Raw genomic sequence first — 12,106 nt, 5'->3', positions numbered from 1 at the left:
CTTCCCTGTCACCTCAGCTTGTTTACATAACAACTCTAGAACGCATTTTAGTCCTACAAAAAGGGCAACCCATTGTTCTCAAGCATCTGTTTTTATGTACCTTAAATCACGCTTCTGTTATGTATTTATTCTGCAGATTCCCGAAACAAAGCAGCCTTTGGTTCCCAAGATCGAGTCCCCAGAGGGATATTACGAAGAGGCTGAGCCATACGATGTCTCTATGAATGGTACATCTGGGGGGGGGTCATGTGTGAGATGCAGGACATGAGGTTTATGAGAATGAGTAGGCTAAGGAACGTACAACTCTTACAGCTTGTGTGTGACAGATGTTGTTTCCTGATGCTGGTCACACATAAGATAGATCTAATGCTATGGCAAGAGAAGTCTGATGAATTACTCCAAGTTTTTAAGTTACCTGCAGATACTCAAATAGTGGTGTGCAGTGTGTCTGGGTTAATACAACATCACTGAAATGCTTGAAGTTGTTATGGATTCTCTTTGGATGGTTTTCTGGAATACAGGCTGCAGGCAGATGCTGGTTTCCATTCAGAAGGGGTTAAACTCCAGTGGCTTGCATTTCTGTCCTGCTGTTCCAGTTGGCCCTCTGGGGCTCACACTCAATGGCTGTTGATCTACTAAAACTTGCTGTAACAGGTTTTATCATTTAGTATTTATTCAGCTGTGTCTCTTTTGGTAGTTTAACCATCTGTAAACCTGTTTTAGAAGACACACATCATGTGAAAGGACAGCATGGCTTCACCTGGCGCATATTTACTCATGCCCATGTCCCACTAGTGTCCTCAGCAGTGCCACTAATGCCTGTCACCCTCCTGGGAGGCTGCTGCCTGCAGGCAGAGCTCTCAGATTTTCACTTTATGCTGTATGTGCCTCCTCTGTGGGACTACCCTTAGTGAGAGATTACCGCCCTCAGATCTGATAGCAGAGCTAATCTTGTCATTGCTTTATAATCTGTTTAAATGTGTAGAGAGAGATGATACCACACAGCAGGAAAAGCAACTCTGCTCAGCAGCTGTGACTGTAGCAGAGAAGGGTTTGATCACATATGTGGTGTAGGGCAGATCCAAGATGGAAGAGACAAATGAGAGCTGAGGATAAATTGGGATTTGGCTCAGAGCTCTTGGCTGCTGAGCCTGAGCAGAGAGAATCACAGTCCTCTCCAGCCCCATTGCACAGCACCAGCTCTGAAGCTCCCAGCAGTGAAGCACAGTAGCTCAGGAGGGACCCTATTCTCACCAAGGCTTAGGAGCTTCAGTGCTCAGCAGAAAGGGGGAATGCAAAGAGATTTTGGTTGTCAGGAACTATCCCATTTTGGCTGCAGCTACACTGTGGTGGGGAAGAGGAAGATGATTCCCAGCTTGGCTGAGGAAAGGCCCAGGCTCATCCTGGCCTGGTGAAGCACGCTGTTTGGTGGGAAGGTGGAGTTTCCAGTTGCCTGCATTGGAAGATATCTGGATAATTTTTTCCCTGCTGCACGTTGGGAAGGAGGATAATGCACTAAGAACTATAGCATGTAAAGGCGTGCACTGGATTAGCTGGAGTGCGGTGTGCTGGGAGCCCAGGTTTTGTTATCCAGGCAGCTCCGTGAGCTCACGTTGCATTGAAAGTGACTGGCAGGAGTGATAAACACATGCCCAGCTTCAACTTCTTCTTTCACTCAATAAGCTGCTTCTCAAGGATGCAAATACTCCCAGCAGGGCCAGTTTAGAGGGCTGAGGATCAGGGAGATCAGAGCCCTGCAAGTGTGATAGAGAGACAAAAATCCAACCCCCTGGTGGTGGGAGCAATGCCAGAATTAGGTTGATTAGGTTGTGGCAGGTTCTGACAGAGCTGTGCTAATGGGAGCATTGGAGGCAGCGTCCTCAGACTGCTACAGTGCCGATTTCAAATGAGCATGTTCTGAAAAAGCCAAACCTGGGCAGTCATTGGAAGGAAAGCAGCAGGAAGAGCAGTGTGTGGGTGCTGGTTCTCAGTCTCCCTGGTTTAGCTGTTCCTCATCGGCTGCTACAGGGGTCTGAGTGCTGCACCAGCAGTGGTTTTTAGGACATTACAAGCAGCTGGTGCCCCATTTGCCTCATGTAGGAGTTCCAATCCTGTGGGGCAAAACTGTAGCCTGGGCCCTGCTTTGCTGCTGTCTTGCAAGCTTGGGGTGGGGAGGGCAGGCAGGGGTTGCTCAGGTGATCTGATCCTGCAGGACACCCACATCCTTCCCAACTATGGGTGAGCAAAATTAAACAAGAATAGGGCTGCTAGTAAAACGAGTGAGTGTGCAGCCAAGAGAGGACATCAAAGTGAGCCTGCAGATGGGCTCAGGAGATAGAGGATTTGTGCAGCCCCGGAGGTGGGACTGCAGCATAACAAACCACGGGTGAATGAATTAAAACGAAGCAGGCAGAGACCCTCTGGGTGTTGGGGTCCCTCTTTCATCAGCAGCCCCACCTCTCCGCTGGGAACCGCTGCCTTTCATGGCACAGCTTCTGCAAACGCTGCCTCTCCGTTCCCTTCTGGGCTGAGATGTGTTCAGCCGTTATCGTTCTCTTCCTTTGCTCTATTTGCATAATTGAAAGCTGTGATAAGAAACGGAGTGAAAATGCAAGTGGCGACAAGACTGCCAAGGGAGCAGCCACGATTCCAACTGAAGCAGCTCAGCTGCACTGGCTGATTTTAATTCTGATGATGGTGACCCTTTTTTTTTTAAGGAGAACCCCCTTGTTCTGGGGGGGAAGCTGTGTGCACCCCAGACCCACTGTACCTCTCCAAAGGCCACACGTGGCAGCCTGTGCTGGCGTGGGGATGGGGTAGTGCTCTGTAGCAGGGGGGAGCGGGGCCGAGCCAGCCTGACGCCCTTGTTCTTTGCATTTGCTTATCTGTGGCTTTTTCTCTTTGTTTCCCTTTCTCTTTGCTTCTGACTGTGCAGGTCTTTTTGGTAGGCTTGCTGCGGCTGGACCCAGGCCAGGGTTGCAGGTTACTGAGGGCGTTATTTATGCCACGATAACAATGGGTATGGCATGCATTCAAACCTGAAGTGCTTTTCCATTTCGTTTTTTTTTTGGTTTTTTTTGTTTTTTTTTAATTTTTTTTTTAAAAAACCTTATTTTTAGCAAAGAAGACCATGTGCTCCCCCTGGCACTGCCCAGGACATGCATGGAGGGCAGTCACCTGGCCCCTCACTTACCTGTGCTGGTTACACACCAGGCAGTGCTGTTGGCTCCACAAGCTCTGGCATGTGGGTTGGCTGGGGATCCCCACATCACTGCCACACAGGGAAGAATCCATAGTGAGGCTTCCCAGGGTGGTGGACTTCTGCTCCATCTGTGTTACTGACCCAAGTGCCTTTGGTCTAAATATGGGTAAGGCATTGGAGGTTAATATTTTCCCCTAAAAGATGAACTGATATGCTGCAGATATGGAGTTGCTGAGCCAGCAGCATGCTGTATTCAGGCTTTGAAAGGCAGTATTGTTTTTTTAATAAGTTTGTTTAAGTGGTGCAGCTTTGTGCTGATCATTTAAGAGACGCTGCAGGATGGGACTGGATAGAACTGCAGCTTTGTTACTGCTTCTCAGTTCCTTCAGTTTTAAAAACAAACCCAAGTAAAGCAATGTCCTTCACTGAAGATCTTAATGCTTTTTATCTCTTTTCCTCTTTTTTTTCCTTTTTTTTTTCCTACTGATCTGACAATGTTACCTCCTATAGATATTAAGATTTGATGAGTGTCATTAAATCTGATAAGGGAAACATTTTTTTAAATATCTTTCTCGGTGCTGTTTGATAGGGTAAGACTGCAAAACTACACAGACAGTGCCCGGATCTTACTGTCTTGCTGAATGAGCTTAAGTAGCAGTGATAGGCATCCGGTCCTGTGAATAAAAGCTGCACTGTAAACACCAGCAAAGCATTGCAAATTCCCTTGCAGCCAATGGGGCCATTTTTGCTGTTTTTGATGAATCTGGTGCCAATGACCAGCTGTTCCTATCAGCTGCTATAACCTACCATTAGAGCTGAGCATTGAAAATCTCAGCTCATCCCAATAAAGGAGCAATCAGTTTGAGAATGAACATGGAAAAATGTGATTGCTATTGTTTACAGCTGCCACTTATGACTCATTCTTGCTGCTGCAGCAGTGTGTTACTTCAAAGCCCCTTGCTGTCCCCTCGATGCTGAGTGGAGGTTTGTTAGCCCAGTGAGGGAAAGTGGAATGACATCTCAAATACAATAGATCCTTGCTTGTTGCATGGCTTTGCAAATACCATTTTTACTTCTGACATTCAGAGGACAAGGGATGATTGTAGCTTGCTATTGCCTTAAAATTGTATTTGGCTTGCAGTGAAAAGTAGAGAAGGCATCTTGGCAGCAAGCATCAGAAAGCATCGAAGGGAACGTTCCCAAACTTGTGGCCAACTGAGACGTGTCTTTTGAGTTTTTGCTGACTGAGACTATCAGGCTCAAAATACCAAGATTGGTATCGGTCTAGGAAAAAAACCAACAATAAAAAACAAATCTATAAGGGTTGCTTTCCTATTGATTCTTCTCCTGTAGGTTATCCTCAAAAAACACGTTCCTATGCTTGAAGCTTTTGCATGTCTGAGTGTGGCTGAGGCAAGCAATAGGCCCAGGGTTGTCTTAGAGATGTATTAGAAAGCTTTGCTTTCGTTACAGAAGATGGTGAAGCTGTTAGCAGCTCATATGAATCTTATGATGAAGAAGAGAGCAGCAAAGGCAAGTCAGCAACCCATCAGTGGCCATCCACAGAAGCCACCATTGAGCTGATGAAGGACGCCCGCATCTGTGCATTCCTGTGGAGAAAGAAGTGGCTGGGACAGTGGGCAAAACAGCTGTGTGTCATCAAGGACACCAGGTTGCTGGTGGGTAAATCCTCACTGTCTGCCTAAAACAACCTATATTTTTGAGGTGGGGAGGGGAGTTATGCCTTAGGCCGATGCTGACAAAGCACCTCTAGAAGTAACATTTCAAAAGAATCCTGTGAATGTAGGGATGCTATTCCATTTTCAGAAGTGACGTGAGCATGGGGTTGCAGAGGGGATGTAAGGGTTGTCAGAATCCCAAACTCCCAAAATACCTAGAGTTCTGTTTGGAAAAACTTTCTCAAGTGGTTAAGCAGAAGGGATACTAAAGCTACTGGCTAACCTCATACTTGGCCAACTAGTAATACTTGTAAGAAATATCTGAAACTATTTATACGTACACATAGGAATGTGTATGCATGTACATGTAGAGGTGACCTGTGTGTAAACTGAATAGCTAGATGTCTCATCTTTATAGGACCTAAACCTTTGGTACACTTCATGCATGTGGTTGCATTGAGCCCCTTCCAGTGGTCAGTTCCTGCCAGCAAGTAGAAAGGAAGGCTCTTCTTGTCTCTTACCTGACTTCCATCTTCCTTTCCCAGTGCTACAAGAGCTCCAAAGACCACAGCCCTCAGCTGGACGTGAATTTGCTGGGCTGCACTGTCATTCACAAGGAAAAGCAAGTGAGGAAGAAAGAGCACAAGCTGAAGATCATCCCCATGAACGCCGATGTCATCGTGCTGGGGCTGCAGAGTAAAGATCAGGCAGAGCAGTGGCTCAGGGTCAGTGACACCTCTGGGGTTTGCCCAGGCCTTCGCCTGCCAGGGAAGGCAGGTCCCTGAACTGCGTTTACTTCAGGCTGCAGCATCAGTTGTACCAGCTCATCAGCAGCCTTACGTGCAAGGAGAGGAGCTGCTCACTTCCATCCTGCTGCCTCCATGCATGGGGAGGTGGTTCAGCCCCTGCTTCTCCCTGCGCCGGTGGTAGTGTGAGCATTGTGAGGGAGCAATAAGTAACTAGAGAGAGCCTTTTGGAAGGGTCCTGTAGGGTTATTTCCTTGACTCCTTGGTGATGCAGAAGGAAGATAAAAACGAGGGGAAATGTGGGAGGACTACATGCCTCGTGGTCCTGTGTGGGGTTGTATATCTCCAAGGGACATTCCTCTTGCTGAATTCCAACAAGACCATATCTTATCTCCATCCTGTCCTTGCATGCTCCAACTCCTTCCTCACTAAAAGCCCATATACAAATATAGCACCTCATTTTCACCTCTGGTTACTGCAGCTCTACTCACCAGACATGTTTACATGTTTTCTTTCTTCTGTGCAGGTTATCCAGGAGACCAGTGGTCTGCAGTGTGAAGGAGGCAGTGAAGGCAACCAGTACATCCCAGACTCACAGCGTCTCAATTACCCAAAGGTACATTTGGTCTCTACAGATAGGATAAATGGATAAATAGCTGTAGGGATGACATTCCCACCCTATCCCTTTAAGTAACAGCTCAAAGTACGTTAATTTGGTTTGAGCAGAGACTGATACAAATGTAATCAGCCTTCTGCACTAATAAGGAGCATTACTGGAACAATCTTACTTTCCTTTGAAATCTTAAACTTCTTGCTGCAAATTACCCCCAGAACTGTTTCAACACTGGGTTCCCTTCTATACAGGGGAACAGCTGCTATCTTATCCCGAAGGGCAGTTGCGCTTAGCAGGAGTTTTGGAAGGGATGTAAACTCCTGAATGACAGGGCTAGAGACCATCTCTAGTGCATGTTAAGGTGGTGCTGCCCTAGTAACAGCTTGTTCCAAAACAGCGGAAGGAGAAAGAAAACTTCATGTTGGACAGCCAGAATGGGCTTCTTTGGGCATCTGGCCATTTCCTCTGCCCATGTCCTCTCATAGGGACTCAGAAATGTGTGATCTCAAATCTGTGACTTGTGACATTTTACTGGCATCGAATCCTAAGCTGTTGGTTTGCTACCTAAGCGTTCCCTCCCAGAAAATAATTTTTTTTTGCCAGAAAATAAATCACCTGGGGTGAGTGCTTGCTGGAGGGGCAGGCTGTGTGCATCTGCAGAGCTGATGTCCTGTGCTTGTTGGCAGGTGGACCTCTCCGAGAGGTATTCTGCAGCCTCAGAGAGCGGCAGCAGCACAGATGGGCATCCTGAGGCGGTCGATACAAAGGATGGTAAAAACTCCTCCTGGGAATGCAGGAAAAGCATGCCACTAACCCTGCGTGCAGCAGGTTTCTGCAGCTTCTGCTACCTGCTGCTGCCACCCCATACTGACCCAATGTGGGGTGAAAACTGTCTGTGAACTTGCTTTTTTTTTTTTTTTTTTTTTTTGTATAATGAAATAGTAGCTCGGAGTTTCTGTGGGTGTGTGTCACAGTACTGTGTGGCATGGCTGCAGGGAGCTTTGGGGCAGGACACCCAGCTGGGACAGTGGGCTGCATGTCTGTGAGTTTGAAAAGCCATGCATGTTTTGTTTCCTTTTTGGTAGTTAAGAAGAAGGGCACAACTGGCCTAAAACTAAGCAACCTCATGAACCTCGGGAGGAAGAAATCCAGCTCTCTGGATAGCCCAGAGAGATCCCTGGAGACTTCAAGTAAGTGATGTGAGTGGTGTGCACTGTGGGGTGAGCACCTGGCTACACCATGCATCAAGTTGCCCCACTGCAGGAGGCAAAAGGGCCACTACCAACTTGGTCCGTGCCAGTAATTCCGTGCACTTCATGGTGCCTTTTACATGTTGAGGTGACTGTGTTGCTTATGAGGGGAGGCAAGAGCTCACAGGGTGACTCAAGAAGAAGGGCAAATAATGCCAGACGTGCACACAGCATCTTGTGCTGCTCTGCCTTGATATTGGCCAGGATTTGGGATTCAGGTGGGAGGAGATTGCGTAGGTCAACTAGCATTCATCACTTGGGACTAGTTTTGTCCAACCATGTGTAGCCAGCTCGTTGCTCCAAACCTAACTTGAATGTCAAATGTCCCATTTTGAACAGTTTTTCACCCTTTCAATCTGTCTCGCATAGTTCAGAACCACTCACCTTTATTTTCTGTTCTTCATCATTGCCTGTGGCTTTTTGCAGTGATCTCCGAACCTGCCTGTAGGGTGCAAAATACAACTACGTAACCTGTGCTTGCTTGCAGGTTACCTGAATGTGCTAGTGAACAGCCAGTGGAAATCCCGTTGGTGTCAGATAAAGGATGGTCACCTCCATTTCTACCAGGACAAGAACCGAAGCAAACTGGCTCAGCAGCCCCTGAGTTTGGCAGGTTGTGAAGTTATCCCAGAGCCAAGCCCTGATCATCTCTATTCCTTCCGTATCTTGCACAATGGGGAAGAACGGGTCGTTCTAGAGGTAAGGTGTACATCTCCATACGTGTTCTGTTTTAGCTTGGGTGTCATAGCAAGCCTAAAACCTCTGCCTGCAAGCTAAATGCTTTCAAGGCTCTTTAGAGGAACCTTCAGTCCAGCAAAACTGAGCCTCAAGCATCCGACTTTGGTTCACCAGCCCACAGTCACCTAGAAGGTGTCCTGGCAGGCAGTCCAGGCTGCCTCTGATGCTGGCATCTCCAGAGGACCATTCAGCCTTCATCTTAGGCACTCATCTTAGGATGGGATGAAGGGTGCTCTGGAGGTGCCAATCTCTCTCTGCTGGCTACAGGCTAAGCCGGGATGATTGAGTTATATGGGACACATCTTAGTTAATGCTTGATGAGAGGGGTGTCACTTCAGAGATTTAATTCTGTGATTAAGAGGAATAGAAAACTTATTCTTCTGAAGAGCCATGGGTTATGAGTGCATTCCAAGTAAGCTGATCACAGATCTGCTCCTTAAAGTGAATTCATCTCCATCTGTTACTTTCCTTTGCCTGAATCCAGCACTGCTTATCTCTAATCTTAGTTCTCTCTGACGACAACAGCGTGATTATAGTAGGAGGTGGACAATGTGAGCCACTTCCTGTATTTTTCCAGTTGGTGGAATATTTATAGCTAAACAACTGACTTTGAGTGCCTGCCATGATGTTTTTAGGTGTTTTTGTTTAGCCTCTGGTCCAAAAATTTTTGCCTAATTACAGATGTGAAGAGGTACTGAAAAAATCTGTTTTGTGAATGGAAGAAACTGTATTTTGTTGGGATGTCAGACTCAATGTACAGACTGCTGGCTGGCTTCCCTGTGGCACTGCATTCTATGCTAAATAAAACAGGTTGGAAGCTTAAAATATACTTTCCAGTTTGGGATTCACTTACCCTGAATTTTGCTTTGTACTTGCTGCTCTAATGCTTCAAATCAAAGCAAAAGATGTCTGCATCAGCCCACTTCTTGCTTCAGGTGGAAGTCATCCACTGCTGGAAAGTACATGTGGCTATTTGCTAAATCTGACTTCCAGGCACAACATTTAACGTTTAATTTTGCAAAATGTCAGGCTGTTCACTGCACTGGGAATTTGGTACTGACTGAGGGCTCTCTTTGAAGTTCTTCCCTGACCATACTTTAATCTCTCCTCTTCTCTTCTTTGCTAAGACCCAGGGGAGGCTTTGGGGCTCTGGTATAAGGAATGCACAGGCTTTGCTGTGCTTGGGTCTGGTGTTTGGAAATCGTGTTACTGCACTCTGCTGGTCTAGAACAGAAAATGCATTTTTTCCATGAAAGTGTCTTTAGTCCTAGAGACATTTTCACTTTCATATGCAGCAGAGTTGCTCACCATAGCAATAAAAATGCATACTGACTACACGTTCTAGGGGAGAGAGGAGCTGCATTTATATATCTATGTCCCAAATTTGCAAATCAGTCCATATACAGAGCATATTTTATTTTTTTTTAATGTAGTCTCAGCTTTAATATAATAAATACCCTGCTGTCCATCTTCCTCCTTGCAAGACCGCAGGGCTGCCAGTGCAGTTTCCTACCAAGGCTAGCTTGGCAGTAGCCGTGGGAGAGCCCAGGGATGCTGCTGTAGCTACTCATAACATCTGTCTGGTCACCTCGCAGGCAAAGTCCTCGGAGGAGATGGGCCACTGGCTGGGGCTCCTCTTGTCCGAATCAGGCTCAAAAACAGATCCAGAGGAATTTACCTATGATTATGTGGATGCCGACAGAGTCTCCTGCATCGTGAGCGCTGCAAAGAACTCTTTCTTGTATGTATGGGATGCCACAGGGTTTCTGGCAGCTGGGGGAGTGGGAACCAAGCTGGACAGGGGTCCCTAATGCTTGCAGCAGGGCTTGGGTGCTTCAGCCCTGCATGCAGCTTGACTGCTCTCTTTGAAAGCCAGTGCAAGAGAGCACTTGTCCCCACGTGATGCATTCAAGCTGTGCATTGCTGCCATGGGGAAAGGGGTGTGCGCCCAGGTTGGTGGGGATGGGTGTGCAAAGCCTTAAGCACAGATGTCCCAAAATTCAGCACAGTGTGAGGATGCAGCAAGACCTACCCCTCCTGATAGAATGTCCTGCTGCCTGTTCACAGCCTAATGCAGAGGAAATACTCTGAGCCCAATGCCTACATCGACAACCTGCCCAAGGGGAGGGTACAGCAGGAGGAGCTCTATGATGACGTGGATCTTCCAGATGTGCCAGTGGTAAGGAGCCCCAGCTGGGAACAGCACTCAGGGAAGGAAAGGCCCTGCCCTTGGGGAAATCCAGAGAAGTGGAGAGTGATGAGGAGCTGCTGAGAAATGTGGGAGGTTTCCAGCAGAGTGCATTTCAATTTGCAGTTACTTGCAGTGAAAGCCCACGGTTTCTGTCTGCTAACAGCACAGATGATTTGGTGGCCATGGGTTCTTTGGACTCTGTTTTACCAAAACTTCTCCCACTGCATGAGAGCCATCCCATAAAGACAGGGCAGGCTCTGCTGGGGACAAGGGCTCTGATCCTAGATCTATAAAATACTGAGATGCCCACGTGAGGCTGCTGCAACCGCTGGAAAGATTTAATGAAGGAGAGCGAAGGTGACTTTCTGTACACTTTGAATATCCCTCAAGGAATGACTTAGAAAATGGGGTTGTGATTCCATTCAATCATGGAAGAGTTCATGGAAAACATCTCAGATTGCCTGACATGCTCTGCTCTTCAGTGAGACTGGCCTGTGCTTCTGGCTGCAGCAGCTGGTCTCTTTTCATGGGAACATTCACCTTTTGCAGGAGGAAGTACCCAAGAGTGAGAGCAAGCTGGAGGGGGACCAAGATAGGGTGTACCTGGATCTCACCCCAGTGAAGTCATTCCTGCACTGTGCTGGCAAGAAGCCCTGTCAGCCTTCATCCCTGAGCTCGCCAGCTCTAGAGAGGGCTGCAGCAGACAGCACAGCTGAGACAGCCCCACTGGATAAGGATGCTGAGCCCCGCAAAAAGGAGGAGACCTCAGAGCAGGTATTTCAGTGTGGTTTGGGGCCAGGATTCAGCAGAGATCTGGTTTCCTACCATATCATCCCACCTCCTTTCCTCTATCCTCTATCTCAGAAACACCCAGAAAAGCCAGAACCTGAAGAGCCACCACCACAGGTGCCCACTGTGAAAATCCAGATGCAGCAGCAGAACATCACCTTCCCGCAGACTGTTCCTGAGCCACCAGCAGGCTCTGTACCAGTGGGCAGCCCACAGCTGATGCCTGCACACCGACCCAAGATGCCACTGCCTGGTGAGTGGGGAGCTCTGCCCTGCACAAGACTCACTCATTTTTGACTGTATGCACCTGTATTCCTTTTTGCTTTTTCCCTGTCTGAGATGGTCTTGGGGGCTTGCATTTTCAGTGGCAGCAGTGGAAACCAAGCTGGGCAAGAACAGGACAGAGGCAGAGGTGAAGCGGTTTACGGAGGAAAAGGAGCGGCTGGAGAAGGAGAAGGATGAAATCCGGGCTCAGCTCACCCAGCTGCGCAAGGAGAGGCGGGAGTTGAAGGAGATGCTTGCAGGATGCACAGGTAGAGTCAGACAAGAGGCAGTGTGCAGAAACAAGTCCAGGCGGGGACTATGGAGGTGAAAGAGGTGACAAACTTGAGACCAGAAGGGTCTTTGCACCTCCATCACCAACTTCAGGACCATAGGCACACTAACACGAGACCTGCTGCCAGGGGAGTCAGTGCTGAAATACTGGAAAAGAAAGAAACCAGGGCTCAGGGTCCAATCTCGTGGCATGGGAGGGACAGGTAGGCCCTGCCATGATGGCATGATTTGCCTTGGTTCTGTGGCAACCAAGATAGACTTGGCACTCTGAGCTAGACCACATCACCCTGGAACAGGAGCTGGCTCTGCTATGGTCCATCTTGGGGCAAAATATAAGTAACAT

At 47.8% G+C, this 12,106-nt stretch overlaps 1 protein-coding gene across 10 annotated transcripts in view; it reads left to right on the top strand.

Annotated features, from left to right (window-relative positions):
* AFAP1L2 (actin filament associated protein 1 like 2) overlaps positions 1-12,106 on the top strand; it is a 55,543-nt gene that overhangs the window by 40,508 nt on the left and 2,929 nt on the right. For 4 of the 10 annotated variants that reach the window (XM_031597443.2, XM_090145526.1, XM_090145531.1 and 1 more), the window contains 13 exons: positions 137-227; positions 2,936-3,019; positions 4,676-4,881; positions 5,427-5,606; positions 6,154-6,243; positions 6,927-7,011; positions 7,326-7,430; positions 7,978-8,189; positions 9,824-9,969; positions 10,296-10,407; positions 10,969-11,193; positions 11,284-11,461; positions 11,574-11,741. In XM_031597443.2, coding sequence (XP_031453303.2) covers positions 137-227; positions 2,936-3,019; positions 4,676-4,881; positions 5,427-5,606; positions 6,154-6,243; positions 6,927-7,011; positions 7,326-7,430; positions 7,978-8,189; positions 9,824-9,969; positions 10,296-10,407; positions 10,969-11,193; positions 11,284-11,461; positions 11,574-11,741 — 1,882 coding nt within the window. The remainder of the gene's footprint in view (positions 1-136; positions 228-2,935; positions 3,020-4,675; positions 4,882-5,426; positions 5,607-6,153; positions 6,244-6,926; positions 7,012-7,325; positions 7,431-7,977; positions 8,190-9,823; positions 9,970-10,295; positions 10,408-10,968; positions 11,194-11,283; positions 11,462-11,573; positions 11,742-12,106) is intronic. The other 6 variants (XM_090145532.1, XM_090145528.1, XM_031597442.2 and 3 more) reach the window with 3 other exon arrangements.

The sequence above is a fragment of the Phasianus colchicus genome, chromosome 8 (assembly GCF_987193195.1).
Source record: "Phasianus colchicus chromosome 8, bPhaCol1.hap1.1, whole genome shotgun sequence".
Classification (NCBI taxonomy): Eukaryota; Metazoa; Chordata; class Aves; order Galliformes; family Phasianidae; genus Phasianus; species Phasianus colchicus.
The sequence above is the reverse complement of the archived record's forward strand: the minus strand, read 5'-3'. Positions and strand labels throughout refer to the sequence as shown.